The sequence below is a fragment of the Argentina anserina genome, chromosome 4 (genome assembly GCF_933775445.1).
Source record: "Argentina anserina chromosome 4, drPotAnse1.1, whole genome shotgun sequence".
Taxonomy (NCBI): Eukaryota; Viridiplantae; Streptophyta; class Magnoliopsida; order Rosales; family Rosaceae; genus Argentina; species Argentina anserina.
In genome coordinates, this window is record NC_065875.1 from 7673137 (window position 1) to 7694665 (window position 21529).

The following is a 21529-nucleotide window of genomic DNA, read 5'->3' on the forward strand; positions in this document are numbered from 1 at the left end:
CCAGAACTTCGAAGTGAAACGTGCATCTCGATCAGATAGAATAGAAACAGGTGCACCATGAAGTCTCACTATCTCATCCAGATATAACTTCCCTAACACATCCACTGAGTACTTCATCGATACCGGAAGAAAGTGTGCTGACTTCGTCAGTCGATCAACAATCACCCATATTGTGTTGTGACCTTTCTTGGACTTAGGCAGTCCTATCACAAAGTCCATTGAAATTTATTCCACTTGCAAAGAGGAATAGGCAATGGTTTCAACATGACAGCGGGTCGCTGATGCTTTGCCTTCACTTGCTGACAAGTAACACACTTTGATACGAACTCTGCCACGTCTTTCTTCATCTCATCCCACCAGAATTGCCTACGGAGGTCTTTATAAATCTTGGTGCTCTCTGGGTGCACTATATAACGAGATCGGTGTGCTGCACGAATGACCTCCTCTTTGAGATCTGCACAATCTGGAACACACAATCTTGTCCCAAACTTCAAACCCCCATCGGATCCAACTCTTCACTATGATGGACATTCCTCAAGCGAATCTACCACGAGATCTACCAACTTAGCTCGTGAGAATCTATCTTGTGTCTGACCCTGAATGATCCTTCAGATTAATGTAGGCTGCATTGAGACACTACTAAGAAAGACCGTTGGTTCTCTTCCTGATTGTACAAGATCAAACTCAGATGCGGTCTCGAGCATAAGCCATTCTTGAACCATAAGAGAAACTATCATACCCCTTGGTTTCCTACTCAAGGCATCGGTAACCACGTTTGCTTTTCTAGGATGGTACTCTAAGGTGAAGTCATAATCCTTAAGGAGTTACATCCATCTCCTCTGCCTCATATTCAAATCCTTATGTGAGACCAGATACTTCAAACTCTTATAATCAGAAAAGAGTTGCTTTTATATAGAACCTGAAGGTGTTGGAAATAAGTTGGACTTCGACATTATCTAAAACACTTAAGTAATTACAAAATTAATATTAAGATAAATGGGAGAATTACATAGAAGTAAATCCCAATGCTAGTTATTCATTGAGAAGTATATCTCTTGGTGGATTAGAACTCTCATTAGTTGTCAACCTGTACAATATCTAGTAAATGATAACAATTAAGTCTCCTATCAGATTAAACCTTGAGTCGATCTTGGACTCTCTATGGGTGAGTACAAGATGAGATTTAGGCCACTGCATATATACATGAGAAAGTCCCTGAGCACACACAAGTTTTGAGCATTTAATTCAGCCTCATTACTGAGCCTTTGTGTTGTGTTTCAGAAGACTATTTCCTCACTAACTCTTTATGTTCATTGTTGCAATGGTTATGTTTTAACTCATATGTAAAGTTCATACTAGGATTCAGATTGTTGTTGATCAAAGAAATAGATACATATCTCTTTAAGAACACATACAGATGTATAATGAGATTGATGTTCATGTGTTTACGATTACTATGAAAAGATCCTCTTATTATATGATGATATCGTGTCTACATCATATACTTTAGACCAACATATGGTATCAGAGCGGTTCTCATATAACGTAAATCATGAATTAGTTTTTGATTTGGAAACACGAACATTAAGAATCAGCTTCGTAAAATATATGCATCTATTCTCTGCATTCACCTTCAGAGTTCAGAGGGACATGTTTAGACTTTAGAATTCAGAACTACAGGGCTTCGAGAGTAAGTTTCATTTAAGACCCGAGCCCATCAATTGCCCATATCTAGAAACAAAACTAAACCAAAGGAACAACTACGTCTTCTGCGTTTTCTTGGTTTTGTTTTGCGGCTGTGTGAGCGCGATGAGATCCAAGTCCTCAATGCGATTTAAATCATGTTCAGGCGCTCAATTATAGGATTGGATTGCTGCTGCCTCCTATTTGATTTTCGCTTCCGCTTCCGCTAACTTTTGAATCAGCAATCTAGCAGAGGTAGTCCTCCGATTTTGACAACTCACACCTCAATCTTGTGTTTTGGAATAGTTATCGACTTATCGTTTGGATATGGTTTAGCATATGGATTGGTCTCGTGGTTGATTTAATTCCATTCATTCATATAGAATCGGCATATTTATCTAGTTTTTAAATTGTATGGATTTTATATATTGACCAACTTGGTTTGTGCAATTGATTCACATAATTAAGCATTCAGTTCATGAGACTTGAATGGGGAAATGAATACTTTTATATTGCCTACAGTAGATATGGACTGCAATCTTCTAAAATATGGACTGCAATCTTGTTATGTTCCTATTCACAATTAAGATGTCAACGTTGTTGGCACTACGTGTGACTTGTCCATGACGAACTCAGTTTACCATTCATTCTTGGTTGACATTAAAGCCCCATTCCTTTCCTCGAAATTTAGAAATAGCTTCGTATATTACAGAAGAGAGTGAAAGTTCAGTGATGACTTCCTTTAGGGGGCTCTGCGTGATTCTGTAACTGTATATATGCTTGACCAACCCACAGGATACAGATACAGAGTAATGATTAAGAATGCTATGTCTTCTGCCGGCCACAAAGGTGCTGCTTAGCGTTACCTTCAGATAACGATTAGTATATTGTATGTGCTCATGCTATTTGAAACTTGTAAATTGCATTATTTTCTCTATCTGGTGTTTTATTTGAATTTTATTTTGAAAAAAAAGGGGGGAATAACAAAAATTTATTTAGTTATGCTTGCAGATTAATACCTGGGGAGCTTAAAAGAAAAATAGAAATATCATTCTTTTCCTAAGTGCAGAAGCATGAATGTCATATAGGCTGTTCTCTGTGCATCTTATACTTGGTTAGATATATTTTTGTCATGGTAGGACATTATAAACATGCTTGTATATTTACACACACATATGAGTTTTCTTGAAAGTATGCTTGCATAATAAGTGTTTAAGAACTAAATTATATTGTTATGCATGTTTGTACATCTATCTATTACTCTCCCCGTCCAGATTCACCTTTTATCCTAGTTGCTTGATATTGGCTTCCTCATTACTTGATTGTAATTGCTTAGTTTCAGGCTCAATTTACTAGTTTTCAGAAAGTCAGATTAATTGAGGCCAACCTTCAGTACATATTGAGGCCAACCTTTAGATTAATTGAGGCCAACCTTCAGTACATAATTGAGAACAATTTATGGAATTACCAATCTTAAATGATCATTGTTCTATAGGACATATATATGTATACATACAACTATATAAAGAATATACATATATTTATTTATTTATTTATTTATTCAGCTACTTGCAAGATTAATAGATTATGCCTTTGTCATTCAGGAAAATTGTAGAACTTGACAAGGTTGCAGATTGCAAAACCTTAGTATGTAAGAAAACAAGTTCCAAGAAACAAAACCACTTATAGTGGAGCAATTGTGTTCTTTTTCTTTGATAGGTAATTGCGACCTAAAATTTGGTTCTACAGCACAATTGATGATTGCTTAGCTGCCTTAATTTTGGCTTCATATTCATATAAACTGTCATATATATAGATATAGCTATTTTACATATCACCCTTCAATGACATTTTCTTTGTGAACATTAGTTATTTCTATTTGATTCTTGTTTCTATGCTCTAACTTGACATACTTGTACTGACTACTATTGTCATTAACCACTTTGGAAGACTTACATTGATAGTTTAATGCCATGAGATAGCACCTGAAAAAAAAAATTCTTCAATCATTTCTTTATATGCATTCTGATTTTCCTCCCTTACGGTAATTCTGATAGAATTTTTGGTACAGTTCCTGGAAATTTCTTTCTTCCCTTGAATTTTGTCATATTTTACTTAATGAATACCTTCTAAGATGAAAGGGATATAAAGAAAAAGGTAAAGAAAGTAATACAACTGAATCTTATTTGACTGAGGCTACTGTCGTCTGTCAAGAATATTGAGGTCACTATAGTTCTTATGTAAAAGGGTAGCTTCATATGGTTATCAGAAGCTTATTGGTTTGATCTACTGCAGTTTTTATTAGCAAAGCTACTTATTGTTCTAACTTATTCTTTTATCTTTTACTTGAGTGACCATATGGGAAATACATTGAGGATGCGCTAAGGAACACAATTGGATAAAGAGTATCATATGCTAAGGAAGATGTATGCAATAATGCATATGCTTTATATCAGTTAAAGTATGGATTTTGATTTCTAGAACGTGTACCTCAATTCTGGGGATTTGTCATATTTAGAAGTATTCAACATTTTTGGTGCATTATAATGTTCAGAAATGGTATGTAATGATTGACTGAATACTTATTATGATGACTTTATAGTTCTGCATGTATGATTAAAATGCTGTAAACTGAATTTTTAGAGAGGCTTTCATAATTCGATTTTTCAGTTTATAATTGAATGATGCCTATTTTGAATAACTATGATTCATATGAATGGTTAGGATAAGTGATAATATCTCCCAATTAATATATATTCACAATTGCAGAAATTCTGCCAAAAACATAGTTTATTAATTTAATAAGTCCTTAAAGTCTAAAACTGGACATATGGTTATTAATCTAAGTTTTGTATTTTCTGGAAAACTATTTTGACTATGTTGCACAAAGCAATTATTCTTATTGTTTTTCTTAGAATTACTTGAGCTTTCAACAAAACTGGAACTTGTGGAACTATTTTAAAATTACACTTATATTTTGTTCTTCCAAAGAAGATGTTCACTGTGTAATGTTGATTTAGTACAGCATCATGTGTGATCACTTATGCCTATTTTGATTCTTGAAACTTTTCTTATCCAAAGATTTGACTGTTTCATTAATAACTGGCATAAGATGGACATAGTTTGATGATTAATAATTAAGAATGATGAGTTTTGGTGTCCAAAGACATCACTTTTTATTGCTACAGTTTTATGGAGTAATTTAAGAGTATGCTCTATAAAAAAATGAGTATAATGCAATTATATATTATAAATTGCTGATTGAGTTTCAGCGTTTTGTTTTCTCCTCCTTGATAATTTTGTGTCTGTAAAATATTCTGCTTGAAATGACAAAGTGAAAACAATCCTAGTTTGATATATGACTAAAGTTTATCAATTTAGTTAAGAATACATTGTCTTATATGAAAAGGAGATGCAGTAAAATGCGTTCTCTTATTTCTAATAGTTTGATAACGGTTGAGTTTTCCTTTGACTATATATCTCACCGTTTTCGTCAGTAAATTTCAAAACCTTACCACACATCTTTTTGCTACTTTTATTTGTTTCAGGTTTTATTTGACAATATTACATTCATTGCAGATTTTTGCATTTGTGTGTATGGTACTTGTGCATATGAAAATTGATTTTTTGACTACTAGTTTCCATATGTTACCTATTTTTATTTCAGGGACAGTATATGCGTAGATAAATAATAAAAACAGGGGGAAGGATTGATATGTGTTTTTATTATTTAAAGTCATTTTGTTTTCAACTTGAAATTGATCCATGTCTTCTAAAATATGCACTCAGTGGTTCTTGTTCTCACTATTTTGTCATTGTTCTATGGAGTCTTATTTCCTGATTTAAGAAAAGGGCAAGAGTAAGAAACAGTGGGAGTAATTATTCTACTTGTCTTCTATTTAGTGAAACTTTTAATTTGCCTAACAGAGAAGGACTTTTGGATGTTCTTATTACTGCAAGATTTTGAAAATTTAGTCCTGATCTTATTTATTCAGCTTATAAGTCTTTCTTGTATATAGAATTATTGTTGTTTCAGCTCAGTTAAGATCATCGAGCCGTATGAATGAGCAAGGTTATTTTCAAAACTTGGTGATATATGATTTCTAAATTATTGAAAACTGAACAACTTTTTGATCCTTGTATTATATGCATTTGTACTATTATAGTTAAGAATCCTTGTGGTTAGTGGGAGTATTGTCTTGATGCATTAATGATTTATGGTGTCTCTGTGTGGTTTACTAAAATTATTTATAAAACCCAGACTTATCTTGGTATTTGTAACATTGTGGTTATCGGGTTTACTCTTTAGTAAATGTTTGTATTATGCTTTACCTGTGGAATAGCTGTGTATATTTGCTTGGCTAACTGATTCCTTCTTAAGTTGAATTGTATACTAGTAAGATTGGTTGTTGCCTACTAGATTAAACCATGCCAAATTATTATTTTGTTTTGACTTGTGTTTACTATAATTAAGCTTTAAGACAATGTTAAGTTTTAAGATCTAAAATCAGATTGGCGGCATTGGTAGCTAGATGGTTTTAGACATAATTTTGTGGTACATTTCTGGAATTTGATTACTTCAGTTAAGTCGTATGGTGATCACATTTATGATCAAATTTCCTTTTGCTACCAGGTGAACTGCTATGTTTGCATAGTACTATAGATTTCAGACAAGCACTGGAATCAAGTATATTGTTGAGAAGACTTTGTACTGTCAAAGTCATTCAGAGGACTGTGAAGTGATGGCCTTACAGGTAGATATACTTGCCATCCTATTTCACTATCATCATTTGTAGCTTATGTGAGTACAGTAGATTTTGTTAGTGGTTTCTAATCAACTTGCTGAATTTAAGCATACTTGGTTCTAAATCCTGCATTAGATACTATATCTTGACCAAGCTGAATGAGAGCTGGATTTTATGTAATTCACGTACACGCTTCAGATGTTATTTATTATAGTTAAACAATTCAATTGTTCAATAAAGATAATGTTAGTCCAAGTGGGAGATTGTTGGAAATAAGTTGGACTTTGACATTATCTAAAACACTTAAGTAATTACAAAATTAATATTAAGATAAATGGCAGAATTACATAGAAGTAAATCCCAATGCTAGTTATTCATTGAGAAGTATATCTCTTGGTGGATTAGAACTCTCATTAGTTGTCAACCTGTACAATATCTAGTAAATGATAAGAATTAAGTCTCCTATCAGATTAAACCTTGAGTCGATCTTGGACTCTCTATGGGTGAGTACAAGATGAGGTTTAGGCCACTGCATATATACAGGAGAAAGTCCCTGAGCACACACAAGTTTTGAGCATTTAGTTCAGCCCCATTACTGAGCCTTTGTGTTGTGTTTCAGAAGACTATTTCCTCACTAACTCTTTATGTTCATTGTTGCAGATGGTTATAGTGTAACTCATATGTAAAGTTCATGCTAGGATTCAGATTGTTGCTGATCAAAGAAATAGATACATATCTCTTTAGGAACACATACAGATGTATAATGAGATTGATGTTCATGTGTTTACGATTACTATGAAAAGATCCTCTTATTATATGATGATATCGTGCCTACATCATATACTTTAGACCAACAGAAGGTCGAAGGGTAGACCGAGGACCAACAATACACTAATTTCGGGTCATAGCTAGCTTGAATAAGAGATCAACAATATTTAAGTATTTACATTTTAGGCCACTTTGTCTCTTCCAGATAAGTCGGGCTTGATATAAAGAGTTTGATGTAGAACATAAGTCGGGCTTGATATAAAGAGTTTGATGTAGAACAGAAGGGAGGAGAAGTCAAGCCATGCCCTATAATCATCAAGGGCCAAACTATGCTTGTTACGACGAGAATCCGGTGGGCGAATTCTGGCAAACCGATAAAGCTCTTTGTCACTGCAAACCATGAGCACACGGCGTCACGGGATGAAGATCGGGTTGGTTGGCCTTCTTTCGACGTTCCGATGCCAAAGTCAGCTACAAAGATGAATGTGTAGAGTTAGGTAGAAGGAGATGTGAAACTGGAGGTTTACCTTATTTGTGGAGAAGATATGCATTTATAGAGCCAAATAGGGTGCAGTGAAATTACCAAAATGCCTATGCAAGGCTAATAATGCATGTAGTGGGCTTTTGGACCTAACTTGACCCTAAAGTGGCGATTTAGAGCTACGGTAACCAAGTGTAAAGTGAATAATTCCGATGTTTAATCATTTAAGGGGTGTATCGTGAACCATGTTCATCTCTATACCAATGCAACTCTTTCCTCGGCACATTGGTTCTCCTGGTCGTCTCTCGATAAACATATGCTCACTCAAACCAGATACAAGAGCTAACACGCGCCAAACAGAGTTGCCACTCAAATTTCAAGAGGACGTACTCCAATCCGTCTATCACAACATGCCACCCGATCATATATTACGCGACCTGTTGTGCTCTTATCAGTCTTACGGTGTGGAAGGATACAAGATTTTACAAAGACCTATGGAAGCCTACTGTCAAGTGTTCAAGGCATCGTGAGAGAGTCGATGACCAACTTGTATTTGGGTTTCCCGCGCACAAGATGGTAGAAGCTGTTTAAGAATTTCGCGCGGTAAGTAACTAAGCATTGATCATGAGACTCATGCTCTCTCACGCTAAGAATTTCAACATAAATCCTCCTAAGAAGCCAATTTCTCCTAATTTGTAAGCCAGGTCTAAATTGACCGTGCTATTCCATAACGATCCTACATGAAGTAGGAAATAGACCATGAGAATTGAGAAGTCTTCCTTCATGGTAAGTAAAGTGATTCAACATCCTAGTACACAAAGAACTTAAAAAAAGAGCACAAACTCGGTCCTCTTCATGTTGCCTTCGGAGATGTGTTCATTTCTAGCTAGCAATCTAGCATTAAGGTTACTCCACCATGATAATCTTTCTCGAGTTAACATCATGTTCTGTTTCCTTTCACCAACATCACATCTTTGTTCATGTGTGATAATATAATTTCAAATTTTTTAATTTTGTGGAACGTCTTCGGCGAAAATTAAATTTCCCCGGGAAGAGGAAAGCCTCTCTCTTCCATGGAAGAAGAAAAGCCTTTGTTCGATGAAATGGTCAAAAGTCAAGAAAACACTAGAAGCCAAAGCATCGAACACGCCGCATAATTAACCAGCTCTCCAGTCAAAACAATCAATTACATTACACCATGTGCATAATAAATAGCTTTGAGTTTTACTCGACACGTGGTACTATAAATACCTCCCAACAAATGGCATCACCAATCGGAACCCGTCCTTCGCTTTCAAAAAGTCCCCGGAAAACCCTCAATTCCCGCGGCCCCTATATCCTCTCTCTTGAAAACCACATATGATTGCAGCCACTTCTCCACTCAACTCCGCAACCCCGATCCCCGCCCCGAACCCGACCCGGACCCGCCGCCCCCACCGCCTCTGGCTTCCGTCCCTGTCGGAGTCCAGATTCCGTGCGGCGGGGACCAGGATGGACTTCCTGCAGAGAGTTGTCGGCGGCGCCTGCTTCCGGGGATCCATGCGCCAGGGGATCAAGGTCGAGGTTGATAGCGCCGGCGTGGACGTCTTCGATGCCGCCGCCGCCGCCAACAACAACAACGCCGTTCCCGAACATCTCGTCGTCATGGTCAATGGAATCATCGGCAGGTACGACTTTGATTGGCAGAGCTTAATTTATCTGAATTACAGTTATGCTTGATTGTATGATCTGAGAAATGTGCTTAGATTGAAATGTTAAACGCATTTAGTTCGATTTCGATTTCAGGCTAGGCTTGAATCAAATGAGTTCTAACATGTAAACCAACGTATTTAAGTGAAGTACATTCAGTTCGATTTCGGCTTAGTTGAGCTTAATTTAATGTCCCTTTGTATGTTTTCTACTGTTTAATAATTTTGTTATTTGGCTACATGGTTTTTAACTGTTTTGTTACCTGTTTATCTGTTACTGTATTATCATGTTGAGTGACTTGAGCTCTGATACAAATGAACCAAGCTTAAATTTGGAAACAAATTCCATGCAAACCCAAACTTCAATGAAGCTTAAGCACATTCTTAAGTTAAGCTGAGTCTTAGATCCCTTTATTTCTTTTGCAGCCTTATCTGTTCTGCCAATCAGCTACTTCTAACAGTTTCTTTATTTTTCAGATCAATTTGTTTTTTTTTTCTTTCAAATTCAGCATTTGATGTTTTTCGTTGCTTTCTACTAAATCTGTTTACCATTGTGTAAGGTTATCTGCGTTTCATTGACATTCTCTATCAATCATTTTCAGTGCTTCAGATTGGAGATATGCTGCAGATCAGTTTGTGAAAAAACTTCCTGATAAAGTAATTGTGCACCGTGAGTGCTTCTGGCTACTTATGCTCTTCTCTTTATAAGTGCGTTGATGATTCTTTATAGGTAATATCAGTAGGATTCTCAAAGTTTAAGCTTGAGTATGTTTACGAGAATCCATAGAATTACGTGAGTATTACGAAACTCTGTCCTAGTGTGTGCTGAATCTGAACTACCGAATACATTTAGTAGGTCATATAAAAAATCTAACTGTCAAAGCTCCTCCAGATGAGTTTTCTTTAAAAAATTCTCTAGAATCAGTTCATAGTGTGTGTGTGTGTGTGTGTGTGTCTGATTATTAGAAAAATGTATTGATTCTTCAGGCTCTCTTTTTGTGCGAGTGTACAATATGAATTGTAGTCTTCTCCAGAATGTTTGTATGGTTCTTACTTGGTATTTTGTCAGCAGCCAGTGAATGTAATTCGTCAAGATTGACATTTGATGGAGTTGACTTGATGGGCGAGAGGCTAGCAGAGGAGGTAATTTATAAGTCAATGTACTTGCCTTAATTTATCATATATTTGCTTATGAGATTTTCCTCTAACATAGGTGTGTTTTAAATGAAAATAAATAAAATTATGTATGGTACTTCCCGAAAATAACCAAGATAAACATTAACGTTAGAATCTTCTTCGGCCTCATGATTATATTTACTTGGATTGCATCTTGAATTCTAGAATTATGTCCTAAGCAGGTATTAGCTGTTGTCAGAAAAAGGTCAGAGGTGCGGAAAATTTCCTTTGTTGCTCACTCTTTAGGGGGGTTGGTTGCAAGGTATGCTATCGGGAGGCTGTACGAACCTTCTCCAAAACCCGAAGCGTCAGGGGATAATGGTATTTGCTTAATTGAAGGGTATACAAATAATTTGACACAATCCCTTGATCAACCTAACCAAGGTACGATTGCTGGATTACAAGCCATGAATTTTATAACAGTTGCAACACCACATCTTGGCTCAAGGGGAAATAAACAGGTAGGTCAAGCAATCTGTATCTACCATAGTTACAAGGAATTTGAGCATTTGTAAGTATATTTCTGCATGTTGCACATTTGAAAGGAGAAATATTTTATTTGAACTCTGGAGTATGTGTCTTTTAATTTCTCATTTGGTATTTCATCAATTGTTGAGACTGCAATCTATGGTGTAGATATTGATAATATATTGTTATAGTTAAGCTTTTGTTATTAGGATTGTATGCTTATTTGGGTACTAAATCATATAGTATTGACTAGAGGTTTTCATATTGCAGACGTTCTAATGTTTGATACTTGTATTCTATTGTGAGACTCTATGTGCAATAATATTATACACCTGTACTTCTGAACTTCAAATTGTGTTGTGCTGTTATTGACCAAATTAGATGAAAGAAAAATATTAACCGTGTTATTAACTATGTTTTTGCAGCTCCCATTTCTCTGTGGGCTTCCCTTTCTTGAAAGAAGAGCTTCTGAAGCTGCCCACTTTATTGTGGGGAGATCTGGGAAGCATCTCTTCCTGACAGACAAAGACGATGGCAGACCGCCCCTTCTTCTTCGAATGGTTAATGATTCTGATGACCTGAAATTCATGTTAGTATTAGTACCGCCACATTACCATTATCCTCATATACATTGATTGCAGATGCTAACCATTCTTCTTTTTGGCCTTTACAGATCATCATTACGTGCATTTAAACGTCGTGTGGCATATGCTAATGCAAATTTTGATCGTATCCTTACATTGGGTTTATCTTGCTTTTAATACATTGTAATCTCTTATATATTTGTATACATATTTATTGGTTTAATACCATGAAAATCTTGATTTTTCTCACATATTTTTAAGATATGGTTGGGTGGAGAACATCATCGATTCGACGTCAACATGAACTTCCAAAGGTATAACTTTCATTTAACACTTCATAAGATTTTGTTTTCAACATTCTTTTCTTAAACAGTTCCTAAGTCTGATTCTCTGATTTTTTTTTTCTTTTTTTCTTTTTCAGTCCAATCTACTTGTAATTGATGAGAAATATCCACATATTGTACATGTGAAGCAAGAAACTTTTGACGATATTCATAATAATGCATTGTCAGCTGCTGAGGAGCAAAATATCGACTTGGAAGGTTTGTTAACTTTTTCATTGCCGAGTTGTGTATAATTTGGATCCGATTTGATGATGGTATGGGCACTGAGTTTATCCCATGTTTATGTTTTTCATGCAAATATGAAAAGGTCATCAATTTTCACTTTGTGTGGTTCAACGGTTTCGAAGTTGTCTTTGTTGTCGTTTTGTCATTATTATGAAATAGCAAAGCAGTTATCATACATATAAGACAGTTGTGGTGCTTTATTTTCTGTGTTTGACTGTCACATGCTTTGACATACTCACAATTGAAATAGCAAAGCAGTTTTCATGCAAACTTTGACATACTCACATACTTCTTTACTTAAGCTCCTTATTTATATGTGGCACACGCTATCCTTTTAGTGGAAAGTTCATGATAAAAGAAATTGTTCCTATTTCGTGTTCTCTCTTAAACTGGTTTGCAATTTTTAGAAAGTTTCTTAAATTTGGAGTTGAAATGAAGGGAAAGGAATTGGATATTGTGCTTGTATGTGCTCGAAGCAATCCTCATTCTTTATCCCTCAAGTCGTGTTGTGTTCATAATTTCAAATACTAAAATTCCTTTTTAATGTACTTTTACTTGGCATCTTTCCTCGACTGTCTACAGAGAAGATGATCAGAGGCCTCACTCAAATACCATGGGAACGTGTAGATGTCAGCTTTCAAAAGAGCCGACAAAGATTAATTGCTCATAATACTATTCAGGCAAGTTTGATTATATTGTTTTTTTTTTGAATTATTTATTGGTAATTTATATGATCTGTATCAAACTAAAAAATTTATTAATACCACCTGAAACTTGGCCTTGACTCAGTTTGACTGGTCTTTTTTTTTTTTTTAAATAACAATTTTGGTTGTCAAATCTATGATATCTTCTGTTAAAAACTTAAAATTAAACTTGCCATTGAAGATCTGGATGCTTTTAAGGACAGTGCCTATCTTATATGGGCCTTCATTGAAACACTCAAGGACCATATAACAGTGCAAAAATGGAAACACCAATCCTAGTCTTTATGGTAGGCAGACCCTTTTTCTTGTTTACATGTCATTTGCTTGTCATCATCATTGACAATATTATCCAATTTTTAGTAGCAAAATGAACGACATGCGGGTGTTGATTTGAGTCAAATGACATAGGGACCCTTTTGAAAGCTGAGTCAGTTCATAAAATGTGCCTAAATGACCCGCGTTTATTATTTCACGTCAATAAAAATTTGTCACTGAACATCTATATGCTAGAAGGTCCAGATTCTGCTCTTCTTTCTAAAGATAAGTTTATTATAACTTTAAGCTGATCTGTGGGCAGATTACTACAAGAATGTTATATCTAGATTTTAAGATCGTTTCTGACCTTGAGGTCTAAAATTTGCAGTTCACTGAACAATAGAAATAGTGATGGAAAGAAACTTCAGTGTTGCATAATTGTTTTCTCATATACATTACTCTTTCATTCATACAGGTCAAAAGGTATTGGTTGAATTCTGATGGTGCTGATGTGGTATTCCATATCATAGATTACTTCCTTCTGTAAGGGTTTTTGTAAGTTTTATTTTCATAGAAATAGGTGATTGGAGCTATGGATTCGACTGTTCTCAACATTTTTGAAGTTTAAAATGTACATTATATGGACGATGTTATGATGTCAAATGTAAATTCATTCATTACTATTGCAAGCCATCTCCCAGTTGATAGTCTCTGCATATATGCTTTTTATTTTGTATCGAACCCCATCTGTTTAGTTCTGTAAATAATTTACATAATGGAGTAGATTTATCTGAGTTTGTGTTGGAGATCAGTTCTTGTAGGCTTAGGTTTTAAGGTACGACTGTGAAGCCGAAGGGATAACGGTTGTTATTCTGAATGAGTTGTGTAGGGGTGTAGTGGACAACAACAAAGGCTCGGTGGTCTTTGCTTGAGGATTGAAACTATGCCCAAACTTTAAGCTATTGAGGTGACTGTTTATAGAAAAATATGTATATTTATCTTTGAAAGCTTAGCGAAGAAATTTTCTTGGTATGTACTGTACAATGAGAATTGCAGAGATGGATGAAAAAAACTTGTGCAAGTAAGTTTTATATATATATTTATGTAGCTACAACCAGTCTTTCCACTTGAGAACCAAATTTCCTCGAGGAGGTAGGAGATTCTGAAATGTGGTTCAGGGATTTGAGCGAAACATGATAGACAAAACTTGCTCAATAACTATAAGCTATTGTATTGGTGGATTGGAAAAACATTTTCTTGCTTCGTGTCGGGAGTCAAAAGATAGAATTCCTATCAAATTTACGGTGGTGAAAATACAACCCTATCTTTGGGTAACTATTCTTATGAGTAAAAAAAATGGAACATGTAAAAATCAGCATTCAGCAAACTCTGCAGCACAAAAAACATTCTTCCTCTTCTTTCGACCAGCAAGCATGCCTTACGTGCTTGATAATATTTACTTTTCTACGTATACATTGTCCTGCATAATCCATCGGGGACTTGGCCGATGCAAATTCACTTTTCCATGCATGCATTGTCCTTCAGAATCCATCAAGGACTTGGCCGATGGAAGAAGCTGATCAAGAATATGAATAACCACGATAGTCATCGATCTTGGATTTATTCTCCTGGGACTTGCGTATAGTAATTGAAACATAACTAGTCAGCCATTTGCAGAAATAGATGATATATACTGACACTGATCATTGTAAAAGTTCACTCTTGTTTACCCCTTTGCTTTCTTGAATACTTTTGCTTTCAATGTGGTCTACAACAGACGCTTGTATTTGTGAAGAATCACCTGATTCCTCTGTCAGCTGACTTGTAAGACTCTTACAGAACTGATCATTTTCAACACAATGGTATTCAGTTAGTCAGCAAATCAGCAAATGTGATTATACATGCATAATTTTTCAAGGTCACTGATTACATACTTTGTTGTATACTCCAAGCTCTCCTGCAGATCTGGATATTTCTACAACACAATGTGTGGGAGCTACTTCGATTACCTGCAAATTTTCGCTGTGTAGGTGAGGGATTGAGCAAATAAAATCATTCACCCGGAATTCAGATAAGTGTATGAAGGTTATAAAATTAAGGATAAATAAGATCTTTGACATTTGCTTTTGTAAACGTCATAAAAAATACATATGATGACGTTTTTAGCCAAAAGGTCATAGATTTTCTGTCATGAAAGGCTATATTTGTAGAAGTGAATTAGTTACCTCAGCCGACATATCGACATATGATCTACAACATCTGGTCATTCCTTGTTTTGCAAGCATTTTGATCTGATGAAACCAAAAAAGCATTTAGCTTAAAGGAATTATTGAATATAGATAGAAACATATAAATGAAGCGAAGCAAGAACTAAATCTGAAGTGTCTGTACCTTGAAGTTGTTTGTTCTTGCTACTGAAAGACTCGCATCCATTGCAGCAGCTTCTACTTTCTTAATTGTTTCATTGATTGTGTGTTGGGATCCAAACCTTATTTTTTGCTTCTTGTCACCCTGAATCAAGGTTAAAGTTCACCAGCCATTATTCACTGTAAGCAGATAAAGCTGGGTGAAAAGTATCGCAAACTTCTTAGTTATAAACTTGCCTGTTCCTCGAAAAGACCTGATAAATCCAGGTCATTTGACATGGCTATCAATTGAAAAGCATTTATAAAACTTGATGATATGGGCAATTTTGTCTCCATGACATTTTCCTGTAATAAGAGAGAATAACAATGATTATGAAATACATATATGAGTCAGTTTTTACCCTATTTTGGATGATAATTTGCTTTGACGTTTCACCTCAATTGAATCAAATGCAGAATTAACATCATCTAAGTAGATTTTCTCGTCACTATCATTTCCACATGTAGGCACGTAATCCTTTTGGAACCATTCATTTTCGATAATTTCTGGTATCGTCAGTCGCTGCAGTGAAAACAATGTATTCATGAGACCGAAAGTTTTATCATTTTACGGGAGAAGTGATACATATTTGTATGAAAATATGTGTTAGGAATTTAGAAGATAGATCGAGTGCATGTTTGAGCTATACCGTTTTGGGATTTGGATCAAATATTCCTGAGATAAGCTTCTTTTGGCATTCTGTAAACCATTGTGGAAATGTGTATTCTGCTCTGGATATCTATATACACATGAGCAAGAGTTTATAGATACATAAATTTACGGCAATCAAAATAATTGAATTGCTAATTACGTATAGTGATTTTAGTTATACCTTTTTGTACAAATTGATCAAGCTAGAGTCGTCAAATGGAAGACGACCGGCAAGTATTTCAAAAAGAATCACTCCACAAGACCAAACATCTGCAGCTGCTCCATCATAGGCTTCATTTACAAGTAGCTGTTGAAAATTACGTGAAAGCATCAATAGTTGGATCCGAAGAAATTTAGGTAAAGTTTGTACCATGCTCGGCCATTTTAAGTTGACATTTTTTCTTCCTCTGTACATAGAAAATAACTCAATAAACTTAACTTGAGAAGCAACATACCTCAGGAGCTACATAGCTTGGAGAACCGCATTTCGTTGTCAACAAGTCACCAGGCTGGTCCATATCAAAATTTCAGCCATTCAAATTGTCAGATTCGTTCTTTTAAATCTGTCAATAAATGGCAATGGCTCAAGAACGTAAACTTGTTAGGGAAAGTATTCCTACCTTGCGCAATGCGCTAAGTCCAAAATCGGATATTTTGAGGTTTCCATTGCTAGTTAAAAGCAAGTTTTCTGGCTGCAAAAAATTCAGTATAACTTTGGTAAGAGAACGAATCGATGAAAGATTCATGTCCTTGTGCTCTAGTTAATTTGATTACTGACCTTTAAGTCTCTGTGATATACACCTTTGTTGTGACAATAATCCACTGCATCTATCAATTGCTGAAATAGCTTTCTTGCCTCTCCTTCACTTAATGTTTTGGCATACAACTAATCAATGATTCAAGACCATTAGACAGTTCTTGATATGAAAAGCTAAAAATCAAACATGAAGGTTAGGTGAGACTCACCAATTTGTCTGACAGTTGTCCTCCAGATACATACTCCATTGCTATGTATATTTTAGTCTTTGTACCAATAACCTGTAAATGAACTCTGACTTTCATTCCAGAAAACTTGAAATATATGTAGTACCAAAAATCTTCACTGCAACTCTGCAAGAGATATATATGTACGTACCTCATGTATACGCACAATGTTGGAGTGATTTAGAAGTTTCATTGTTCTGATTTCTCTCTGCACCTGAAAAGTAATTCACGGTTTATATTAACAACCATTTTCTACTTAACCTTGATTAATAGTACTACTTGTCCCGGACAGCTGAAAATACAAACTGATAAGAACAACCAAGGATTCGGAAATCTTGCCTGATTCATGAGTTTGGTTTCCATGACCATATGCTTATCGAGGATCTTGATGGCAACATACTTTCCGTTGGTGCTGTCGAATGCCAGCTTCACCTTGGCAAAAGTACCTTCTCCGATCGTCCGCCCCAGCTGGTACTTGCCTACGCTGTTGGCAAACCCCATGTTTTGACAAATTTCTGTGTTTGTGCTTCTTAGAACAACCTGTTCTTCTCTCGAAAGGTATAGATGGTACAACTATATACGTTGTAAATGTTTCCTATTATATGCAGCTGGCTGATTTATATCGTGTTTGGATATGAAAAACATGCGGTCGGATCTGGGTAGTAATTTATGCTTATTTGTAGTTGCCATGCTTCTGGTATTTCTGGCGAATAAGCCTCTGAGGGTCGCTTTGGGTTGGAGGATAGTTGAAATCTAAGTGCTTGGACTTCGTCCACTATTATTTAGAGAGAGAGAGACAGACAGACAGAGAGAGACAGAGAGGTGGGGGTTAGTTTTGCATGGAAGACATGATGACTAGCAAGATGTACGTTTGGCTGGTTGGTATGATATCTGATTTAGTAACGTGAGTTTTGAAGTTGAATGGAAGGTAGCTGTTGGTGTCGATCGATCGGGTGGCTCAACATATTGAGGGATACATTATGTAACATCAAAATCACATTTATCAAAGGGCGCTAGCTAGCTACGTTGGCTCCCATCCGGATATGCTTATTTGTTGTCAAGAAATGATCGAGGTCATCATATGCGTATGCATATGCGAGGTTAAGAACAATTGAAGGCTCGATATTAATCTGCCTACATCTTACAATTTACACGTCGTTATAACTCCATAAACGAGAGTCAAACTATCAAAAATAAGTACCTTACAAACAATTAACTCGAGACTCGAGAGTACGTATATATGAAATAATATAGTAAAAAATTGGTCCAAACTTGTCGGATTCTTGGATATATTGTTTATGCTTTTGTTTTTGTTTAAGTTGGGTTTTCAGAATTAGATCTGGCTAGCAATTAGAAGTCAAACCTGTATATGAAATTATGAATTAAGCAGCTGAAAGTTTTATGTTTACTACCTACCACCCATGACTTGCAGAAAGATCCCCGTTTTCATTTTGCGCACGCCAATGATAGATTTTCTTTATGCACGGAGGGGAAGGTGACCTTTTCTTGGATGGTGCTTAGCGGTAGCCACTAGCTTGAATTATTCATATCGAAGAGCCGAGCAAGTAAATGGCAATTTGGCAATTGGCATAAACAAAACATTGCAGAAGAAGAATTGTCTTCTTAATCACTTGAAGAGCTAGCTAACGTTTTTGTTGTTGTTTTCGTCTTGTTGATTACAACAGAGGAGATTGATACTTGATCTAACATAACCCCTGAATCAATTATTCACTTTCTCTCATTACTCTGGCATCCAAATAAGTCATGATTTAGCTATATGAAATTGAAAGAACGACCCAGCAAATTGTATGAGCAAATAGCGTATATGTAACTCATGCAATCGATCATGTGCCATGACAGATGGATTAAACGTAAAAGCAGATAAAATTGGATTGGCTCAATAGAATGGAAGATGTATTATGCGTAAGATCCAACTCTAGATCTGCTAACAACCCGATTAAGCAATTGTTGTAGTCTTGATTATAAAATGCAGATACAATAGGTAAAGTGCCAGCCAAATCATATTTTTATACGCAATGTTCGTATCACGTTAATTAATTAGTTCTTAATTTGAAATTCTGCCCGGCGATTGGACTAATTAACGCGTGCTTATCATGTTTGAATAATTTTGTCTGAAAATGATTGGATTATATACTACTAATTTATCTTCTTCACTTGCTGTATTGTCTAATTGCCACCAATCTGCAAGCACTTCGTATGCTTATCAGATGACAAAACGCAAGAGGAGGGATAGAACTCCTCAATGAGAAATTCTCTGATATAATTAACAAAATGATAAACTATTAGTCACTCCTCACAGTTTTACAAACTCAACAGTTTACTTCTTCAAGTTTCAATTTAAACTGATCACTCCTTATACTTTTCAAATTCGAGCAATTTGATCATTCCGTCATCTTTCCATCCAATTTGGGTGTTAAGTCCATCCAATTTTTGTTTGCCCAAAAAACAACTTAACACCCAAATTGGATGGAAAGATGACGAAATGACCAAATTGTTCGAATTTAAAAAGTATAAGGAGTGATCAGTTGAAATTGAAACTTGAAAGAGTAAAATGTCGAGTTTGTGATGGTTTGAGGAGTGACTAGTATTTTGTTCTTAACAAAATCAAACGAAGTAAACTAGCTAGTGATATGTTTGTTGGGGAATGGTGATCGAGAGCGACCCTAGCCAACTTCGGCAAAGTTTAGCACCTTACCCACGTAGTTGTTCTCAAATAAAGGCAACTATTCGTTGAACTTTACATCAATCATCATGTTACTTATATCTTTCAATTCGTCAATTTATAATAATACTATGATACTTTGAATTATTAAATCAATCTTGTTCGCGCTGTCTAGATATTTGCTTTGATGAGTGAGCTTTGGGATTGGCAAACGTTCTTTATTTGGAGTATGTGTATGTGTAGGCATGCGAGTACTTGTGTACGAGAGTGAGTTGACTGTGATTACGCTATCTTGACTTCTAATGCCAGCGAATGTGACAAAGGTTGAGAACTTTCCTTCGCTTGGTCCGATGTGGAGATCGTTTGGTCTGCCCAAACGTTCCTTCGCGTCTCACTATGAGTCGATATTGATACTTCACTGCGCTATGAGTAAGCAAAGCTTTAATAGGTAAATTTGGTGATCTTGCTAAGGATGTGAGGTCTTTAGTGGTTTGCTAGTTGTTCACAAGTTGCCTTGGAGAGGTCTTGAGAGTAAGGTTTGTCCGAGGGGGTCTTGTTTAGTAGTTGTGCTGATTTGTATGTTGAGAGTTGTGTATTCTTCTGTGTTCTTCACCCTTTTATATAGTAGTTCGATTAGGGTTTCACCGATTCATTCATCTTCAAAGATTATAGATTTATTTCCGTATAGAATTTGATTCTGATTACAACAAGGATTCTCACTTCCTTGCCGGTTTTGACAGCTCATAATTACTTGTGATCTTAGCGAACAACTTTCTTATGCAAATATGATTCCGCGGATCCTATTGAATAGAAATAGTTTGGATCGCAGGCATTGGCCTTTGGGCTAAATTGCTTAGAATTTAACATTTTGTTAAATTGAGCTCAAACAAATCTTACCTTACTAGTTGTAATTCTATCAATTGTTAGATTGTGTTATGTTAGTCCATGCCCTTGCGAGGGAAGGTGAGGATCTTTCGATGGTGGGTCGTATTGTGGAAGATTAATTGCAAAAGGTATGTTAATGCCTTTCAATTTTTCACTTTTGGACACATATACCGTGAAGCAAATGTGCTGGACAATCGGCTTTTACACCTTGCTATTTGGAGGAGTATAGATGAGTTATGGTTAACAGAGGCACCTGTTATTATTCAGAATGTCCTCTACGAGGATATGTGTAATGTTACTAGGGTTTTGGCTCTATGTCCCCCCTATGATTGTTTCACTTCCAAATCTTAATAATAATAATATCAATAGATGCTCTAAGGAACCCGGCTAAGACCGGCGCCTCGAGCTTCTCTTTAAAAAAAATGGTGTGGCACTATGTAGATTCTACTTCGATGATCTAGCAATAATATGGATGTCATAGAATGGTCATGTGTGTACTTGAATCGATACCTCTCAATTTTGAACGAAAGGTATCCTATTATTTCCAACGGGTATTATGATGTAAAAAAAATTTGGTTGTCAAGTAAGGAAAATTTGAATGAAACTTGTTGAAATGATATATTCATATATATTTTAAAATTAAATAATCGAGATATGAATAGCTTGGAGGTGGTTATGTACATTTGTTTTTGTAAAATGTAATGAAGACCGAGATCGACTTGAGAAAAGAAGAAGCCCAGAAACTCTCATATTGGTCCAGGTAAGATTATTTCCTAAATATTATGCGCCCTCCGGGGTT

At 35.7% G+C, this 21529-nt stretch overlaps 2 protein-coding genes across 4 annotated transcripts; one reads left to right on the top strand and one right to left on the bottom strand.

Moving 5' to 3' along the window:
- Positions 1-8957: 8957 nt before the first annotated feature.
- On the top strand, positions 8958-13831 carry LOC126790822 (uncharacterized). The gene is made up of 10 exons (XM_050517173.1): positions 8958-9344; positions 9968-10035; positions 10438-10508; positions 10724-11002; positions 11435-11598; positions 11683-11738; positions 11855-11907; positions 12015-12135; positions 12745-12842; positions 13597-13831. The coding sequence occupies exons 1-10, from the start codon at positions 9037-9039 to the stop codon at positions 13666-13668; spliced, it is 1290 nt and encodes a 429-aa protein (XP_050373130.1). The 5' UTR covers positions 8958-9036; the 3' UTR covers positions 13669-13831.
- Positions 13832-14318: 487 nt separating this feature from the next.
- On the bottom strand, positions 14319-17891 carry LOC126792653 (CBL-interacting serine/threonine-protein kinase 21). 3 transcript variants are annotated; one of them, XM_050519100.1, is made up of 15 exons: positions 17502-17891; positions 17314-17376; positions 17145-17216; positions 16957-17064; positions 16799-16870; positions 16634-16687; positions 16360-16485; positions 16177-16266; positions 15924-16049; positions 15725-15832; positions 15513-15632; positions 15347-15412; positions 15056-15130; positions 14852-14962; positions 14319-14697 (listed from the first exon to the last, which is right to left on the bottom strand). In XM_050519100.1, exons 1-15 carry the CDS (start codon positions 17661-17663, stop codon positions 14578-14580), a joined length of 1473 nt encoding a protein of 490 aa, XP_050375057.1. In that variant the 5' UTR covers positions 17664-17891; the 3' UTR covers positions 14319-14577. The 3 variants fall into 3 exon arrangements, with proteins under 3 accessions (XP_050375057.1, XP_050375060.1, XP_050375058.1); XM_050519103.1 differs by having other exon boundaries at positions 14554-14749; XM_050519101.1 differs by having other exon boundaries at positions 14554-14755.
- Positions 17892-21529: the final 3638 nt, after the last annotated feature.

Coding starts and splice junctions, on each gene's coding strand:
- LOC126790822 (XM_050517173.1), top strand. CDS start 9,037: ATGATTGCAGCCACTTCTCCACTCAACTCCGCAACCCCGATCCCCGCC. Junction 9,345..9,967: donor GTCAATGGAATCATCGGCAG/GTACGACTTTGA, acceptor AATCATTTTCAG/TGCTTCAGATTGGAGATATG. Junction 11,599..11,682: donor TCTGATGACCTGAAATTCAT/GTTAGTATTAGT, acceptor TGGCCTTTACAG/ATCATCATTACGTGCATTTA.
- LOC126792653 (XM_050519100.1), bottom strand. CDS start 17,663: ATGGGGTTTGCCAACAGCGTAGGCAAGTACCAGCTGGGGCGGACGATC. Junction 17,065..17,144: donor GACAACTGTCAGACAAATTG/GTGAGTCTCACC, acceptor ATCATTGATTAG/TTGTATGCCAAAACATTAAG. Junction 16,050..16,176: donor TTGATCCAAATCCCAAAACG/GTATAGCTCAAA, acceptor TTTTCACTGCAG/CGACTGACGATACCAGAAAT.